General features: G+C 53.3%; 1 protein-coding gene across 2 annotated transcripts in view; it reads left to right on the top strand.

Annotated features, from left to right (window-relative positions):
* LDHD (lactate dehydrogenase D) overlaps positions 1-21632 on the top strand; it is a 74052-nt gene that overhangs the window by 13674 nt on the left and 38746 nt on the right. For both annotated transcript variants that reach the window (XM_073564254.1, XM_073564255.1), the window contains exon 3: positions 10192-10333. In XM_073564254.1, coding sequence (XP_073420355.1) covers positions 10192-10333 — 142 coding nt within the window. The remainder of the gene's footprint in view (positions 1-10191; positions 10334-21632) is intronic.

Below are 21632 nucleotides of genomic sequence, written 5' to 3'. Positions count from 1 at the left end.
TGCACTGAGCTCAAGACATTAACCCCTGACGTGCAGGTCAAAACCTGCATTGGGATCATGACACTATCCACATGGACCTGGCTTCGCTGCATGCTGGTCCAGTGTACTGACCTCTGGCTATCCCTGACTATGCTACATGCTGCTCCAGTGTACTGACTCCTGGCTATCCCTGACTATGCTACATGCTGCTCCAGTGTACTGATCCCTGGCTATCCTTGACTATGCTACATGCTACTCCAGTGTACTGACCCCTGGCTATCCCTGACTACGCTACATGCTGCTCCAGTGTACTGAACTCTGGCTATTCCTGACTATGCTACATGCTGCTCCAGTGTACTGACCCCTGGCTATCCCTGACTACGCTACATGCTGCTCCAGTGTACTGAACTCTGGCTATTCCTGACTATGCTACATGCTGCTCCAGTGTACTGACCCCTGGCTATCCCTGACTATGCTACATGCTGCTCCAGTGTACTGAACTCTGGCTATTCCTGACTATGCTACATGCTGCTCCAGTGGACTGACCTCTGGCTATCCCTGACTACGCTACATGCTGCTCCTGTGTACTGACCTCTGGCTATTCCGGACTATGCTACATGCTGCTCCAGTGTACTGACCCCTGGCTATCCCTGACTATGCTACATGCTGCTCCAGTGTACTGAACTCTGGCTGTTCCTGACTACGCTACATGCTGCTCCAGTGTACTGAACTCTGGCTATTCCTGACTATGCTACATGCTGCTCCAGTGGACTGAACTCTGGCTATTCCTGACTATGCTACATGCTGCTCCAGTGGACTGACCTCTGGCTATCCCTGACTACGCTACATGCTGCTCCTGTGTACTGACCTCTGGCTATTCCGGACTATGCTACATGCTGCTCCAGTGTACTGACCCCTGGCTATCCCTGACTATGCTACATGCTGCTCCAGTGTACTGAACTCTGGCTGTTCCTGACTACGCTACATGCTGCTCCAGTGTACTGAACTCTGGCTATTCCTGACTATGCTACATGCTGCTCCAGTGTACTGACCCCTGGCTATCCCTGACTACGCTACATGCTGCTCCAGTGTACTGAACTCTGGCTATTCCTGACTATGCTACATGCTGCTCCAGTGTACTGACCCCTGGCTATCCCTGACTATGCTACATGCTGCTCCAGTGTACTGAACTCTGGCTATTCCTGACTATGCTACATGCTGCTCCAGTGGACTGACCTCTGGATATCCCTGACTACGCTACATGCTGCTCCTGTGTACTGACCTCTGGCTATTCCTGACTATGCTACATGCTGCTCCAGTGTACTGACCTCTGGCTATTCCTGACTATGCTACATGCTGCTCCAGTGTACTGACCTCTGGCTATTCCTGACTATGCTACATGCTGCTCCAGTGTACTGACCTCTGGATATCCCTGACTACGTTAATTGCTGCTCCTGTGTACTGACCCCCAGCTATTCCTGGCTACGCTACATGCTGCTCCTGTGTACTGACCCCCGGCTATTCCTGACTACGCTTCATGCTGCTCCAGTGTACTGAACTCTGGCTATTCCTGACTATGCTACATGCTGCTCCAGTATACTGACCTCTGGCTGTCCCTGACTATGCTAAATGCTGCTCCAGTGTACTGACCTCTGGCTATCCCTGACTACGCTGCATGCTGCTTCAGTGTACTGACCCCTGGCTATCCCTGACTACGCTACATGCTGCTCCTGTGTACTAACCTCTGGCTATCCCTGACTATGCTACATGCTGCTCCTGTGTACTGACTCCTGCCTATTCCTGACTATGCTACATGCTGCTCCAGTGTACTGAACTCTGGCTATTCCTGACTATGCTACATGCTGCTCCAGTGTACTGAACTCTGGCTATTCCTGACTATGCTACAAGCTGCTCCAGTGTACTGAACTCTGGCTATCCCTGACTACGCTACATGCTGCTCCAGTGTACTGAACTCTGGATATCCCTGACCACGCTACATGCTGCTCCTGTGTACTGACTCCTGGCTATTCCTGACTATGCTACCTGCTGCTCCAGTGTACTGAACTCTGGCTATCCCTGACTATGCTACATGCTGCTCCTATGTACTGACTCCTGGCTATTCCTGACTATGCTACATGCTGCTCCTATGTACTGACTCCTGGCTATTCCTGACTATGCTACATGCTGCTCCTGTGTACTGACCTCTGGCTATCCCTGACTATGCTACATGCTGCCCCTGTGTACTGACTCCTGACTATTCTTGACTATGCTACATGCTGCTCCTGTGTACTGACCTCTGGCTATCCCTGACTATGCTACATGCTGCCCCTGTGTACTGACTCCTGACTATTCTTGACTATGCTACATGCTGCTCCTGTGTACTGACTCCTGGCTATTCCTGACTATGCTACATGCTGCTCCTGTGTACTGACCTCTGGCTATCCCTGACTATGCTACATGCTGCCCCTGTGTACTGACTCCTGACTATTCTTGACTATGCTACATGCTGCTCCTGTGTACTGACTCCTGGCTATTCCTGACTATGCTACATGCTGCTCCTGTGTACTGACTCATGGCTATTCCTGACTACGCTACATGCTGCTCCTGTGTACTGACTCCTGGCTATTCCTGACTATGCTACATGCTGCTAGTGTGTACTGACTCATGGCTGTTCCTGACTACGCTACATGCTGCTCCTGTGTACTGACCTCTGGCTATTCCTGACTATGCTACATGCTGCTCCTATGTACTGACTGCTGGCTATTCCTGACTATGCTACATGCTGCTCCTGTGTACTGACCTCTGGCTATCCCTGACTATGCTACATGCTGCTCCTGTGTACTGACCTCTGGCTATCCCTGACTAAGCTACATGCTGCTCCTGTGTACTGACTCCTGGCTATTCCTGACTATGCTACATGCTGCTCCTGTGTACTGACTCCTGGCTACTCCTGACTACGCTACATTTTGCTCCTGTAGCCTGTACATTGCTGCTCCTGTGTACTGACCCCGGCTATCTCTATCTTCACTAGGTGCTGCTCCTGTGTACCGACCTTGAGCTATGCCTGACTATGCTACCTGCTACTTCTGTCCATAGTGGTTGCAATATCACCACTCCAACCCTGTCCAGTCCATAACACTGTGTGAGGTACAGGGAATACTCCTAAGTTCACAGTCACTTAATGTGATACCTAATTCTTTTCCCCAGGAAATCAACAAAGCTGCTTCATAGGGTAAAATGGGAGAGATTAGGTGGTTGTAAATTTCTGAGATGAGTTTGGGACAGGGAGGGGGAATTTGGAGAGTAAATCTAGCCATGAGCACCTTCCTATTGCGAGTTACATGGATGCCATGTAGGTAATTAGTAGGGTGTTTTTTTGGCTCCCTTGGGCCATGAGTTTTGTATGGTGGCTTTATTAGCTAGGAATTGGGAAATAGTCTAGTTAGGTAGGTTGGACCACAGATTTGGGATCCAGGAGGTATGGAATAACACCAATTGAGGGTAAAGCTGAGGGGGGGGAGTCTGGGCGAGACAGTACGTGTGGTACAATCCCTGTAACTTTTAAGGTTGTGATAGTGATTTCGGAGAGTTCAGTCGTAGGGCTTTATGAGTCCAGATGTCATGGTGTGCATGTCTACCCATCAGACCAAGTTCCTGGTGGTCTTTATTAGACTGCCTTTGGAGGTGACTGGTCTCCGCCATCTGCCAATATGGCTGCTTTACAACAGGGCAGTGTGTTTATATCATAGTCTCGCTTTTTTATATTTCCAGACATAGTGTAATGGTTGCAAAAAGGGATTTTGTAGGGTAATAGGCAGCAGGTCCACTGTGTCGTCTTTTTGGTAAAATATGACTGGATTTCATTTCTCCTCCTGTCCAGGACAGATCAGGCAAGGCATAGTTTCAGAAGATTGCTAATGGTATAGGTAGCAGCAAGGAGACTGGTCGGATGTAATTTTCTTGGGTCGCTCGTGATGAAGACTCCTAGATATGTTCTATGACTTTTTTTAGGGTTACTGTTTCTCCTTTTGGGGCGGTAATGTTCAGGGCGCGGCCCTTGGGTCGTCAGTGCGCGGCTCTGATCGCACTATGGCGGCCCTGATCACACTTTCTCCTTCGTCTCATTGGGGGACACAGATACTGTGGGTGTATGCTTCTACCGCTAGGAGGCTGACACTAAGTGAAAAAAAGAGGTTAGCTCCTCCTCCGCAGTGTACACTCTCGCCCCTATTGCTGGCGGAAATCAGTTTATAGCTTAGTGTCCTATGGAGGCACACACAGTCTGGATGTCTCCAGACTATTTTTTTCTAGTTTACTATGAAGATGAGACAGGGGCGACGGATCCTATTGAAAGGGTCCGATCTCCCCAAACCATCAACGGGTGAGCACACGTTGAGTATCGCCTCCGCGTATACTTTCCCGCACCGAGGGACATATCTGGGACTTTTCCCCAGACTTCTATTTTTGTTTGTTATTTTATGAAGATGAGACAGGGGCAATGCATCCTATTGAAAGGGTCCGTTTTCCCCAAACCATCAACAGGCGACCACGTGAGAGTGTCGCCTCCACGTATCCTCTCCCGCGACGTGGGACATTATGCCAGACTTAGGCTGGTTTCACATTAGCGCATTTTCAGCGCGCGCACGGCCGGGGGTAGCTCCGCCCCCGATCCGGCTCTCTGCCCGGCGTGCCCGCCCCTTCCTTGTAGCGCCGCCTCCTAGCGGACAGCGGCGCCTGCGATCGGCGCACCCTATCTTTAGCATAGGGTGCGCCGATCGTGCGCAGGCCGTGCGCTAGTTGCGCTTTGACCTGCGCTGCGCACTTTTGACGGTGCGCCGTGCGCGCCAAAATCAAACTTTTCGGATTTTGGCGCGCACGGCGTACCGTCAAAAGTGCGCAGCGCAGGTCAAAGCGCAACTAGCGCACGGCCTGCGCACGATCGGCGCACCCTATGCTAAAGATAGGGTGCGCCGATCGCAGGCGCCGCTGTCCGCTAGGAGGCGGCGCTACAAGGAAGGGGCGGGCACGCCGGGCAGAGAGCCGGCTCGGGGGCGGAGCTACCCCCGGCCGTGCGCGCGCTGAAAATGCGCTAATGTGAAACCAGCCTCAGCCCTGTCCACCCTTAGGTATTGAAACCATGGGCTTGCACAGAGGCACAAGACTAGTCTGTGCGGCCCCAACTGCTCCACCAACGCTAGACGGCGGTGCTGCAAGGTGGCGGACGGTCCCGCTCCTCACCCCCTGAAGGGGTTAGATGGAGCTAGGGTGCCTGCACCGTCCTGTTTTTTATCAAAGACCCCCTCACATACCTGCGCTAAGGCTGAAGAGGATCATCGGTGAGGAGAGGGTCGGGGAGGGCTCCTGCGAAGATTTTGGGCTGGAGCCCACAGCCGCAGAAGGCGGCGTCCACTAGCATACAGGAGAAGGACTGGATCCGCCAGGACAGGAACGCTGCTCCGGTCAGTAGCGCCATTTTTTGGTACCGCGCCCCCACCCCCACCCCAGTCGGGTAGGGGAAAAATTGAGGCCGCGGCTTCGGCCGGAGCTAGGCCGCGGCCGGAAGTTCCGCCCTCGGGGCCGCGTGTCACTTCCGGCAGCCCGCCCCGCACTCGGCGGCGAAAAAAAAAAAAAAAAAAATCGAGGGCCCGACTTCGGCGCACGATTTAAAGTAAGCATCCAGGTCGGGGGGGCGCAGGACTGGGGTAAGTGCTGCCCGAGAGGCCATGCTAGGGAAAAATGAGGAGCTACCTCTTCCCCATATCCCCAGCAGCAGACAGATACACCATGTCCGAAAAAAGGCAAAGACGCACACGTTCTTTTACGCGGCATGCATCTCTTGTTGAACTGCGTTTCCGCGGGCGCAGAGCAGCGTTTATGCGAAGCCTGCGAATCCAAACGCGCCCAGGAGCCCTCCCCTGCGACCGCGACCAATGTGTCAAATCCCCCGGAGTGGGCCCGATCACTGTCACAGTACATGGTGTCGCTTATGAGAGCAAAAGAATCCCTTCAGGCCCCAGATAGGGGCAGGGACAGTGTCGCCGCCTTTAGAGGGAACATCCACCTCATAGGAGCCTCCGGCCTGCAAGGGCCGCCCTCACTCCAGGCAGACCCGGGGGAAACAAATCCACACGGTGTCGCCCAGTCCATCCGGTGCCCTTTGGCATCCGTAAGATCTGCTTCTCGCTCCCCGTCATCAGTGGTTGATAGCGAGCAGACCTCAGATTGCGACTCAGACGAGCCCATTGACCTGGACACTCCAGAGTCACGTAAAACGGTGGACAGCCGCATAGAAGCATCAATCAGACCCTGGGGATTGAGGATGATACCGCAGCGGCTACGGAGCATAAAGGGCATGTAAACGAGTGAAGCAGCCGCACAGAATTTTTTCCTCTCACCCTGAGTTTGAGGACATAGCACAGCGACGCAGAGAACGTCCAAAAAGGCGTTTTTCTCGGGTTAATGGGCACTCAAAACGCGTTATCCGTTTGCTCCGGACCTCCGTAAAAAATGGATGGAATCCTCGATAGTGGATCCTCCGGTTTCGCGCCTGGCCACTAAGGCCCTGTTATCTGTCCCTAGGGTTTCCTCGATTAAAGATCCCACGGACTGCCTTATTGAGAGCCTAGCTCGTTCAGTATATGAGGCGTCAGGGTCTGCACTCACTCCCTCGTTCGCAGCCAGGGCTATGATATCAGAAACATTAAACAAAGTCGCTCAGGAGCAGGATCTACCTGCAGAGATCTCGGAGGTCACAGGTCAGATGACGATAGCCGGAGATTATGTAATGAATGCGTTTTTGGATGCGGCCAATTGTTCAGCATTTGCTGCCGCTAACGCAATCTCTATCTCAAGAGCCCTATGGTTGAGGACATGGCGGGCCGATTCTACTTCCAAGAAGTCCTTGGCTTCCCTGCCTGATCAGTGCGGCCGCCTATTTTTGGATCAACTTATCTCCGACTCCACAGGAGGAAGGAGCGGGTTTCTCCCCCAACAGGTCACCCGGTTCAGGCACGTTTTCGGGCCTTTCGCAGTGCCACCGGCCATTCTAGGCCGGGCGTGACGGCAGTGGTCAGGTGGCGGACGGTAAGTAGCCTGAGCCTGGTCCAGGACCCGAATAGGAGACGGTCTAGGGTCATGTGTTGTAAGACTCCGGGTGGACTACGGGGCCCAATTCCACCACCTCAGGCCGCCCCAACCAGGATAGGGAGCGGCAGGTCATATAGAGCCAACCCATTGGGGAGAATGCGTGCTCAAGAGGCCAGATCGAGAGGACCTAGGTCCTACCGATCATCGGCCAAATGATGCGAGGTCTTTACCAGACGACACCAGCAAGGATCCCCTGAGGAAGAAGTTTTTAACTTTGAAACGCGTTGGGAATAAATGTATAAAGCACACTACTTGTGAGGAGTGATGGTCTGGCAGCGCACGCTTAATCCATAAAAGTTCTTTTCCTTGAATCTGATGATTTATGGCCACGGCGTGGTCATTTGGATGTGCAGCAAGCTGACCTTGTTCCTTCATGTCTGATACTCTCCTACATAGGGTGAGTATAACGAATTACTTTACATTCTTATTTTCTCGGGTAAGACCCTATTGCGCTCTTTGTCTTTGAGTTTTTACTAACCAGTCCCTCATACCATCCGATCCGCGATAAGGATCCTTGGGAAAATGGTGGCAGCAATCAAAGCGATACCTTTCGTCCAGTTCCATCCTTCATCCTCTGCAGCACGCCTCGTGTCAGCCTGGGTCAAGAATCCGTTCACGCTCGATCGGCGGTGCAAACTGGCCTCTCAAGTCAGGCAGTCGCTCGGATGGTGGATAACCAGTTCCTCTCTGGCCTATGTCATGGGCTGATAATGACAATTGACGTCAGGCTCCTCGGTTGGGGAGCGGTGTTTCGCCACCACACAACCCAGAAACGGTGGTCGCCACAGGAGGCACGCCTCCCGATCAACTTAGTGGGGGATACGAGCAATTCGGCTGGCTCTGCAGAGGTTTCATCACTTGCTAGCAGGCCGTCCTGTCCGGATTCTATCGGACATCGCCACGGCGGTGGTGTACATAATTCGTCAGGAGGGCACCCGCAGCAGAACAATCATGCGCGAGGTGGAGCATGTTCTTCAGTGGGCCGAAGCAAACCACTCGGTGATTTCGGCCGTCCACTTCCCGTGAGTGGGAAATTGGGCGGCAGACTTCCTCAGCCGGCAGGGTCTTGCATCCGGAGAGTGGTCTCTACATCCCGAAGTTCTTCAACAGATTTGTCAACTGTGGGGAGCTCCGGATGTGGACCTGACAGTTTCCAGAGTGAATGCCAAGGTGCCCACATATGTCTCTCGGGCCAGAGACCCGCAGGCATTCGCGGGGGACACGTTGGTTCTGCCATGGAACCAGTTTTCGCCTCCCATATCTATTTCCCCCACTGCCACTACTCCCGAGATTCAGCAAAGGGATCAAGACGGAAGGGGGGCCGGCGATTCTGCTGGCCCCAGACTGGCCCCGTCGAGCGTGGTACGTAGATCTAAGGCAGCTGCTCGCCGACGTTCCTGGGCGCCTGCTAGAGCGTCCAGATCTACCGTCTCAAGGGCCAATTTGCCACCCGAACTCAGGGACCCTGTGTTTGACGGCAGGGCCGTTGAATCTCGGATTCTAACCCAGGCAGGGTTCGGGAGCAAGGTGGTCGCTACAACGATTAGCGCCCGGAGGCCTGCTTCAGCATGAATTTACCACCACACCTGGAAGGTGTTCTTTGCTTGATGTCGAGGCGCGGTGTTTCTCTGCTAAGATTCTCGATCTCCAACATCTTGGTTTTTCTCCAGTCGGGCTCAGAGAGCCCGGATAGCTCAGTCGTTAGAGCATTAGACTCGGGCCTTGCCCCAGGTTTCCGCAGGAGACAAATGTCGGCCTTATCCGTCTTGTTCCAGTGCAGAGTTACTGCCAATTTTCAGGTGAAAACTTTTCATCGGGGAGTGTTCCACTTGATACCTCCCTATATGGCGCCGATGGACGCCTGGGTTCTTAACATGGTTTTAAGCGTTTTGCAGGAAGCTCCATTGGAACTGTTTCAGGATACCTTTCCTGGGAAAGTTGATCCCCTAGTGGCCATCACTTCCATCAGGCGGGTTTTTCAGAGCTGGCGGCTCTATCCTGCCGAGCTCCATTCCTCACTTTCCATAGGTATAAGGTGGTCCTCAGACCAGCCCCTCTTTTTCTGCGAAGGTCGTGTCCTCTTTTTCACATCAATGAAGATGTTGTTTTGCCTTCATTTTTTCCAGCACCGGTGCACCGTGTGGAAGAAGGCTCTTCACACGTTAGACCTGGTAAGAGCCCTCCGGAGGTACGTGTCACGGATGGCACCCTTTCCTCAGACGGACACGTTGTTCGTGCTCCCTGAAGAACGCAGGAAGGGACTCGCTGCATCAGAGTCGATCATAGCCAGATGGATTCGTTTGACTATTCAGGAGTCCTACTGCATTAGAGGCACGCCGATTCCAGCAGGGATCAGAGCGCACTCTACTCGGGCAGTGGGCGCCTCTTGGGCGCTTCGGCATCAGGCTTCGACGGAACAGGTTTGCAAGGCAGCAACCTGGTCCAGCCTGCACACATTTGCCAAACATAATATCCCTGCTCAGGCCTCGGCGGATGCAAGCCGGGGTAGAAGGATTTTCCAAGCAACGGTGGCGCACCTTTAAACAGGAGGTGAATGTAGCTTGGATCGGTGAGTCAATCTCCCACCCAGGGACTGCTTTAGGACGTCCCACAGTATCTGTGTCCCCCAATGAGACGAAGGAGAAACATGGATTTTTGTGAGTACTCACCGTAAAATCCTTTTCTCCGAGACGTTCATTGGGGGACACAGCACCCACCCTATTAGCCAGTTGGCTCTTGTTTAAATGAATGTGTTTACTTATTTGATATAAGGGTGGTGTTTTAGACATGATGTACCTGTATTAAGGTTGATTTTGTTGTCCTCCTACTGCTTTGGCACCCAACTGATTTCCGCCCGCAATAGGGGCGAGGGTGTATACTGCGGAGGAGGAGCTAACCTCTTTTTTTCACTTAGTGTCAGCCTCCTAGCGGCAGAAGCATACACCCACAATATCTGTGTCCCCCAATGAGCGTCTCGGAGAAAAGGATTTTACGGTGAGTATTCACAAAAATCCATGTATCGCTCACAATCTCTGATCCCTTCTCTCTGATCCTCTCTCTTTTCAGCTGTCAGCCTCCTGATGTTGTCATCTGGCCACAGAGCACGGAGCACGTCAGCAAGGTGGCAAAGCTTTGTTATACACACAACCTCCCCATGATTCCTTTTGGAACAGGGACAGGGTTGGAAGGAGGAGTGAGCGCCCTGCAGGTGGGTGAATGACGGCCACAATAATGTGACACTGTATATCACGCCGTGTCGTGACCAGGACATTGTATGTACTGCCAAACCATGGAAACTAGACGCTGCGTGACATACTGGCAGGACCCTGCGTACACCGCCACATCATACCAGCAGAACCCTGCGTACACCGCCACATCATACTGGCAGGTCGCTGCGTACACCACCACATCATACCGGCAGGACCCTGCGTACACCGCCACATCATACCGGCAGGACCCTGGGTCTACCATCTCCATCCACACAATGGGCCTAGGCTGGAAGAACAATGGATTGATAGGATGATTGCTTTACATTTACCTTTAGCAGTCTCCTGTCTGGCCTTAGGTTTACGTAAGATCCAGACTGCTCGTCGTCCTCTGCTTACTGTCACTGAATGGAAACATTGATGCGTACACCACCACATCATACTGGCAGGATGCTGCGTACACCACCACATCATACCGGCAGGATGCTGCGTACACCACCACATCATACCGGCAGGACGCTGCGTACACCGCCACATCATACCTGCAGGACGCTGCATACACATCCACATCATACCGACAGGACGCTGCGTACTCCTCCACATCATACGGGCAGGACGCTGCATACACCACCACATCATACCTGCAGGACCCTTCGTACACCGCCACATCATACCGGCAGGACCCTGCATACATTACCACATCATACTGGCAGGACCCTGCGTACACCACCGCATCATACCGGCAGGACCCTTCGTACACTGCCACATAATACCGACAGGACGCTACATACACCTCAACATCATACCAGCAGGACCCTGCGTACACCACCACATCATACCGGCAGGACCCTGCGTACACTGCTACATCGCAACATCATACCTGCAGGACCCTGCGTACACTGCTACATCGCAACATCATACCTGCAGGACCCTGCATACACCTCTACATTACCTGCAGGACCCTGCATTCACCGCCACATCATTCCAGCATGACGCTGCGTACACCACAACATCATACCTGCAGGACCCTGCGTACACCGCTAAATTACCTGCAGGACCCTGCATTCACCGCCACATCATTCCAGCATGACGCTGCGTACACCACAACATCATACCTGCAGGACCCTGCGTACACCGCTAAATTACCTGCAGGACCCTGCGTACACCACTACATTACCTGCAGGACGCTACATACACCTCCACATCATACCGACAGGACGCTGCATACACCTCCACTTCATACCGGCAGGACGCTGCATACACCGCCACATCATACCTGCAGGACGCTGCGTACACTGCCATATCATACCTGCAGGACCCTGCGTACACCGCTACATTACCTGCAGGACGCCGCATACACCGCCACATCATTCCAGCATGACGCTGTGTACACCGCTACATCATACCTGCAGGACCCTGCGTACACCGCTACATTACCTGCAGGACCCTGCGTACACCGCTACATTACCTGCAGGACGCTACATACACCTCCACATCATACCGACAGGGCGCTGTGTCCTCTGCTGCATTACCGGCAGGACATAAAGAAGCAACCGAAAAAACAGTGCATAAACATCCAAGATAAATAGAAATAATATGAATCTTTATTGAAGACACAGATAAAAATTGGCATGACAGAAGTGACACAAGAAAAACGCACAGAGGTACAAAGGATCCCTAGGGTATATCAATATGGTAAAATATATCTCCATATCTAGTATACACAAGCCGACTAGTCATAATGAAGTAAAGGGTAAAATCCCCAGACCGTCAGGCAACCCAGAAAGGAGGGGTTTATGGAAAATCAAAGTATAGGCATAATACTCATACCTAGGGAGCACTGGACCACTGGCGCAAGGAAAACAGCCCAACGTACGTTTCGGAAGCAACACCGCTTCCTTACTCTGGGGGTGTGTCATAAAAGGCCACCGGGTGTACTATAAATAGGGGTCCAAATAAGTATGGGTGCCAATCAGGGGAGCGACCGACCACCAACCCACCAACACATCCGGGCTGGCGCCGACAATACACGGGGCCCCGTGACGTCAGACGTCAGACGCCAGACCACGGGCGGATGGGGGTGGAGCTAGGCGCGCGTCACCCGCGCATGCGCAGACGGCCACGAAATGATCGCGGCCATCTTGAATGGGGGCATAGTAGATGGCAAGCAAGGAAACATGATATCAAACATTATATTTAACCAAAACAAGCGCCAAATATCTACAAATATCTGATAAATCACATAGTGGCTATATTAGGCATTTTGGATAAATATCCATTAGCATAGGTGGATAAGGTCACCGCGCATGCGCAGGTGACCATAAGCAATATGCGGCCGTCTAAGATGGGGACATACCAAATAGCAAACGTACTAAACGTCAATATATTTATATAGAAATTTATAAATTGTTACCAGACATCAAATTAAATTAATTTACAAAATATATAGATGATAATGGTTTGATAACAAAAGTTATAGGAATATAGAGTGACCTAACATATTCCAATTCTATAAGGGTTATAACAAACAATATATATACCATACATCATTACATCATACATCATTACCGGCAGGACGCTGCATAGACAGCCACATCATACCGGCAGGACCCTGCGTACACCGCTACATTACCTGCAGGACGCTGCATAGACAGCCACATCATACCGGAAGGATGCTGCATACACCGCTACATTACCTGCAGGACGCTACATACACCTCCACAACATACCGGCAGGACGCTGCGTCCTCTGCTGCATTACCGGCAGGACGCTGCGTACACCACCACATCATACCTGCAGGACCCTTCGTACACTGCCACATCATACCAGCAGGACCCTGCGTACACCACCACATCATACCAGCAGGACCCTGCGTACACTGCTACATCGCAACATCATACCTGCAGGACCCTGCGTACACCGCTACATTACCTGTAGGGCGCTGCGTCCTCTGCTGCATTACCGGCAGGACGCTGCATAGACAGCCACATCATACCGGCAGGACCCTACATACACCTCCACATCATACCGGCAGGACGCTGCGTACACCGCTACATTACCTGCAGGACGCTGCATTCACCGCCACATCATTCCAGCATGACGCTGCGTACACCACTACATCATACCTGCAGGACCCTGCGTACACCGCTAAATTACCTGCAGGACCCTGCGTACACCACTACATTACCTGCAGGACGCTACATACACCTCCACTTCATACCGGCAGGGCGCTGCGTCCTCTGCTGCATTACCGGCAGGACGCTGCATAGACAGCCACATCATACCGGCAGGACCCTACATACACCTCCACATCATACCGGCAGGACGCTGCGTACACCGCTACATTACCTGCAGGACGCTGCATACACCGCCGCATCATATGGGCAGGACGCTACGTACACCGCCACATCATACTGAAAGGACGCTGCGTACACCTCCACATCATACCTGCAGGACCCTGCGTACACCGCTATATTACCTGCAGGACGCTACATACACCTCCTCATCATACCGGCAGAACGCTACATACACCTCCACATCATACCAACAGGACGCTGCATTACCGGCAGGACGCTGCATACACAGCCACATCATACTGGCAGGACCCTACATACACCTCCACATCATACCGGCAGGACGCTGCATACACCTCCACATCATACCAGCAGGACGCTGCATACACCTCCACATCATACCAGCAGGACGCTGCGTACACAGCCACATCATACCGGCAGGACGCTACATACACCTCCACATCATACCGGCAGGACGCTGCATACACCTCCACATCATACCGGCAGGACGCTGCATACACCTCCACATCATACCGGCAGGACGCTGCATACACCGCCACATCATACCGGCAGGACGCTGCATACACCGCCACATCATACCGGCGGGACGCTACATACACCGCCACATCATACGGGCAGGACCCTACATACACCTCCACATCATACAGGCAGGACGCTGCGTCCTCTGCTGCATTACCGACAGGACGCTGCATACACCTCCACATCATACCGGCAGGAAGCTGCATACACCTCCACATCATACCGGCAGGACGCTGCATACACCGCCACATCATACCGGCGGGAAGCTACATACACCGCCACATCATACGGGCAGGACCCTACATACACCTCCACATCATACAGGCAGGACGCTGCATACACCTCCACATCATACCGGCAGGACGCTGCATACACCTCCACATCATACCGGCAGGACCCTACATACACCTCCACATCATACCGGCGGGAGGCTACATACACCTCCACATCATACCGGCAGAGCGCTGCATACACTGCCACATCATACCTGCAGGACGCTGCGTACACCTCCACATCATACGGGCAGGACGCTGCATACACCTCCACATCATACCGGCAGGACGCTGCGTACACCGCCATTTCATACCTGCAGGACCCTGCGTACACCGCCACATCATTCCAGCATGACGCTGTGTACACCGCTACTTCATACCTGCAGGACCCTGCGTACACCGCTACATTACCTGCAGGACCCTGCGTACACCGCTACATTACCTGCAGGACGCTACATACACTTCCACATCATACCGACAGGGCGCTGCGTCCTCTGCTGCATTACCGGCAGGACGCTGCATAGACAGCCACATCATACCGGCAGGACGCTGCATACACCGCCACATCATACCTGCAGGACCCTGCGTACACCGCTACATTACCTGCAGGACGCTGCATACACCGCCACATCATACCGGCAGGACGCTACATACACCTCCACATCATATGGGCAGGACGCTACGTACACCGCCACATCATACCTGCAGGATGCTACATACACCGCCACATCATACCTGCAGGACGCTGCATACACCGCCACATCATACCGGCAGGACGCTGCGTACACCGCCACATCATATGGGCAGGACGCTACGTACACCGCCACATCATACCTGCAGGATGCTACATACACCTCCACATCATACCGGCAGGACGCTGCATACACCTCCACATCATACCGGCAGGACGCTGCATACACCTCCACATCATACCGGCAGGACCCTACATACACCTCCACATCATACCGGCGGGAGGCTACATACACCTCCACATCATACCGGCAGAGCGCTGCATACACCGCCACATCATACCTGCAGGACGCTGCGTACACCTCCACATCATACGGGCAGGACGCTGCATACACCTCCACATCATACCGGCAGGACGCTGCGTACACCGCCATTTCATACCTGCAGGACCCTGCGTACACCGCCACATCATTCCAGCATGACGCTGTGTACACCGCTACTTCATACCTGCAGGACCCTGCGTACACCGCTACATTACCTGCAGGACCCTGCGTACACCGCTACATTACCTGCAGGACGCTACATACACTTCCACATCATACCGACAGGGCGCTGCGTCCTCTGCTGCATTACCGGCAGGACGCTGCATAGACAGCCACATCATACCGGCAGGACGCTGCATACACCGCCACATCATACCTGCAGGACCCTGCGTACACCGCTACATTACCTGCAGGACGCTGCATACACCTCCACATCATATGGGCAGGACGCTACGTACACCGCCACATCATACCTGCAGGATGCTACATACACCGCCACATCATACCTGCAGGACGCTGCATACACCGCCACATCATACCGGCAGGACGCTGCGTACACCGCCACATCATATGGGCAGGACGCTACGTACACCGCCACATCATACCTGCAGGATGCTACATACACCTCCACATCATATGGGCAGGACGCTACGTACACCGCCACATCATACTGGCAGGACGCTACATACACCTCCACATCATATGGGCAGGACGCTACGTACACCGCCACATCATACCTGCAGGATGCTACATACACCTCCACATCATACTGAAAGGACGCTGCGTACACAGCCACATCATACCTGCAGGACCCTGCGTACACCGCTATATTACCTGCAGGACGCTGCATACACCTCCTCATCATACCGGCAGGATGCTACATACACCTTCACATCATACCGGCAGAACGCTACATACACCTCCACATCATACCGGCAGGACGCTGCATACACCTCTACATCATACCGGCAGGACGCTGCATACACCGCCACATCATACCTTCAGGACGCTGCGTACACCGCCATATCATACCTGCAGGACCCTGCGTACACCGCTACATTACCTGCAGGACGCTGCATACACCGCCACATCATTCCAGCATGACGCTGTGTACACCACTACATCATACCTGCAGGACCCTGCGTACACCGCTACATTACCTGCAGGACCCTGCGTACACCACTACATTACCTGCAGGACGCTACATACACCTCCACATCATACCGACAGGGCGCTGCGTCCTCTGCTGCATTACCGGCAGGACGCTGCATAGACAGCCACATCATACCGGCAGGACCCTACATACACCTCCAAATCATACCGGCAGGACCCTACATACACCTCCAAATCATACCGGCAGGATGCTGCGTACACCGCTACATTACCTGCAGGACGCTGCATACACCGCCGCATCATATGGGCAGGACGCTACGTACACCGCCACATCATACCTGCAGGATGCTACACACACCTCCACATCATACTGAAAGGACGTTGCGTACACCGCCACATCATACCTGCAGGACCCTGCGTACACCGCTATATTACCTGCAGGACGCTACATACACCTCCTCATCATACCGGCAGAACGCTACATACACCTCCACATCATACCAACAGGACGCTGCATTACCGGCAGGACGCTGCATACACAGCCACATCATACCGGCAGGACCCTACATACACCTCCACATCATACCGGCAGGACGCTGCATACACCTCCACATCATACCGGCAGGACGCTGCATACACCTCCACATCATACCGGCAGGACGCTGCATACACCGCCACATCATACCGGCGGGACGCTACATACACCGCCACATCATACGGGCAGGACCCTACATACACCTCCACATCATACAGGCAGGACGCTGCGTCCTCTGCTGCATTACCGACAGGACGCTGCATACACCTCCACATCATACCGGCAGGACGCTGCATACACCTCCACATCATACCGGCAGGACGCTGCATACACCGCCACATCATACCGGCAGGACACTGCATACACCTCCACATCATACCGGCAGGACGCTGCGTACACAGCCACATCATACCGACAGGACGCTACATACACCTCCACATCATACCGGCAGGAGGCTACATACACCTCCACATCATACAGGCAGGACGCTGCATATACCTCCACATCATACCGGCAGGACGCTGCATACACCTCCACATCATACAGGCAGGACGCTGCATATACCTCCACATCATACCGGCAGGACGCTGCATACACCTCCACATCATACAGGCAGGACGCTGCATATACCTCCACATCATACCGGCAGGACGCTGCATATACCTCCACATCATACCGGCAGGACGCTGCATATACCTCCACATCATACCGGCAGGACGCTGCATATACCTCCACATCATACGGGCAGGACGCTACATACACCTCCACATCATACAGGCAGGACGCTACATACACCTCCACATCATACAGGCAGGACGCTGCATACACCTCCACATCATACAGGCAGGACGCTGCATACTCCTCCACATCATACAGGCAGGACGCTACATATACCTCCACATCATACCGACAGGACGCTACATATACCTCCACATCATACAGGCAGGACGCTACGTACACCGCCACATCATACAGGCAGGACGCTGCATACTCCTCCACATCATACAGGCAGGACGCTACATATACCTCCACATCATACAGGCAGGACGCTGCATATACCTCCACATCATACAGACAGGACGCTACATATACCTCCACATCATACAGGCAGGACGCTGCATACTCCTCCACATCATACAGGCAGGACGCTACATATACCTCCACATCATACCGACAGGACGCTACATACACCTCCACATCATACAGGCAGGACGCTACATACACCTCCACATCATACAGGCAGGACGCTACGTACACCGCCACATCATACAGGCAGGACGCTGCATACTCCTCCACATCATACAGGCAGGACGCTACATATACCTCCACATCATACCGACAGGACGCTACATACACCTCCACATCATACAGGCAGGACGCTACATACACCTCCACATCATACAGGCAGGACGCTGCATACTCCTCCACATCATACAGGCAGGACGCTACATATACCTCCACATCATACCGACAGGACGCTACATACACCTCCACATCATACAGGCAGGACGCTACATACACCTCCACATCATACAGGCAGGACGCTACGTACACCGCCACATCATACAGGCAGGACGCTGCATACTCCTCCACATCATACAGGCAGGACGCTACATATACCTCCACATCATACCGACAGGACGATACATACACCTCCACATCATACAGGCAGGACGCTACGTACACCGCCACATCATACAGGCAGGACGCTGCATACTCCTCCACATCATACAGGCAGGACGCTACATATACCTCCACATCATACCGACAGGACGCTACATACACCTCCACATCATACAGGCAGGACGCTGCATACACCTCCACATCATACCGGCAGGACGCTGCATACACCTCCACATCATACCGGCAGGACGCTACATACACCTCCACATCATACAGGCAGGACGCTACATATACCTCCACATCATACCGACAGGACGCTACATACACCTCCACATCATACCGGCAGGACGCTGCATACACCTCCACATCATACCGGCAGGACGCTGCATACACCTCCACATCATACCGGCAGGACGCTACATACACCTCCACATCATACAGGCAGGACGCTGCATATACCTCCACATCATACAGACAGGACGCTACATACACCTCCACATCATACCGGCAGGACGCTGCATACACCTCCACATCATACCGGCAGGACGCTGCATACACCTCCACATCATACAGGCAGGACGCTGCATACACCTCCACATCATACAGACAGGACGCTACATACACCTCCACATCATACAGGCAGGACGCTGCATACACCTCCACATCATACAGGCAGGACACTGCATACTCCTCCACATCATACAGGCAGGACGCTGCATACACCTCCACATCATACAGGCAGGACGCTACATACACCTTCACATCATACAGGCAGGACGATACATACACCTCCACATCATACAGACAGAACGCTACATACACCTCCACATCATACAGGCAGGACGCTGCATACACATCATACAGGCAGGACGCTGCATACACATCATACAGGCAGGACGCTGCATACACATCATACAGGCAGGACGCTGCATACACCTCCACATCATACAGGCAGGACGCTGCATACACCTCCACATCATACAGGCAGGACGCTACATACACCTCCACATCATACAGGCAGGACGATACATACACCTCCACATCATACAGACAGGACGCTACATACTCCTCCACATCATACAGGCAGGACGCTGCATACACATCATACAGGCAGGACGCTACATACACCTCCACATCATACAGGCAGGACGCTACATACACCTCCACATCATACCGGCAGGACGCTGCATATACCTCCACATCATACAGGCAGGACGCTGCATACACCTCCACATCATACGGGCAGGACGCTGCATACACCTCCACATCATACGGGCAGGACGCTGCATATACCTCCACATCATACAGGCAGGACGATACATACACCTCCACATCATACAGACAGGACGCTACATACTCCTCCACATCATACAGGCAGGACGCTGCATACACATCATACAGGCAGGACGCTACATACACCTCCACATCATACAGGCAGGACGCTACATACACCTCCACATCATACAGGCAGGACGCTACATACACCTCCACATCATACAGGCAGGACGCTACATACTCCTCCACATCATACAGGCAGGACGCTGCATACACATCATACAGGCAGGACGCTACATACACCTCCACATCATACAGGCAGGACGCTACATACACCTCCACATCATACCGGCAGGACGCTGCATATACCACCACATCATACAGGCAGGACGCTGCATACACCTCCACATCATACGGGCAGGACGCTGCATACACCTCCACATCATACGGGCAGGACGCTGCATATACCTCCACATCATACAGGCCGGATGCTGCATACACCTCCACATCATACCGGCAGGACGCTGCATATACCTCCACATCATACGGGCAGTACACTGCATACTCCTCCACATCATACACGCTACATACACCTCCACATCATACGGGCAGGACGCTACATACACCTCCACATCATACAGGCAGGACGCTACATACACCTCCACATCATACAGGCAGGACGCTGCATACTCCTCCACATCATACAGGCAGGACGCTACATATACCTCCACATCATACAGGCAGGACGCTGCATACTCCTCCACATCATACAGGCAGGACGCTACATACACCTCCACATCATACGGGCAGGACGCTGCATATACCTCCACATCATACGGGCAGGACGCTACATACACCTCCACATCATACGGGCAGGACGCTACATACTCCTCCACATCATACGGGCAGGACGCTACATACACCTCCACATCATACCGGCAGGACGCTACATACACCTCCACATCATACCGGCAGGACGCTGCATACACCTCCACATCATACGGGCAGGACGCTACATACTCCTCCACATCATACGGGCAGGATGCTACATACACCTCCACATCATACCGGCAGGACACTACATACACCTCCACATCATACGGGCAGGACGCTACATACTCCTCCACATCATACGGGCAGGACGCTACATACACCTCCACATCATACCGGCAGGACGCTACGTACTCCTCCACTTCATACGGGCAGGACGCTACATACTCCTCCACATCATACGGGCAGGATGCTACATACTCCTCCACTTCATACCGGCAGGATGCTACATACTCCTCCACTTCATACGGGCAGGACGCTACATACTCCTCCACATCATACGGGCAGGACGCTACATGCACCTCCACATCATACGGGCAGGACGCTACATACACCGCCATGTCATACGGGCAGGACGCTACATACTCCTCCACGTCATACGGGCAGGACGCTACATACACCTCCACATCATACGGGCAGGACGCTGCATACACAGCCACATCATACGGGCAGGACGCTACATACTCCTCCACATCATACCGGCAGGACGCTACATACACCTCCACATCATACGGGCAGGACGCTACATACACCTCCACATCATACGGGCAGGACGCAGCATACACCTCCACATCATATGGGCAGGA

Source organism: Dendrobates tinctorius, unplaced genomic scaffold (genome assembly GCF_039654945.1).
Source record: "Dendrobates tinctorius isolate UK_male_01 unplaced genomic scaffold, ASM3965494v1 ptg000440l, whole genome shotgun sequence".
NCBI lineage: Eukaryota > Metazoa > Chordata > Amphibia > Anura > Dendrobatidae > Dendrobates > Dendrobates tinctorius.
This window is presented reverse-complemented; position numbering and strand designations above follow the sequence as displayed.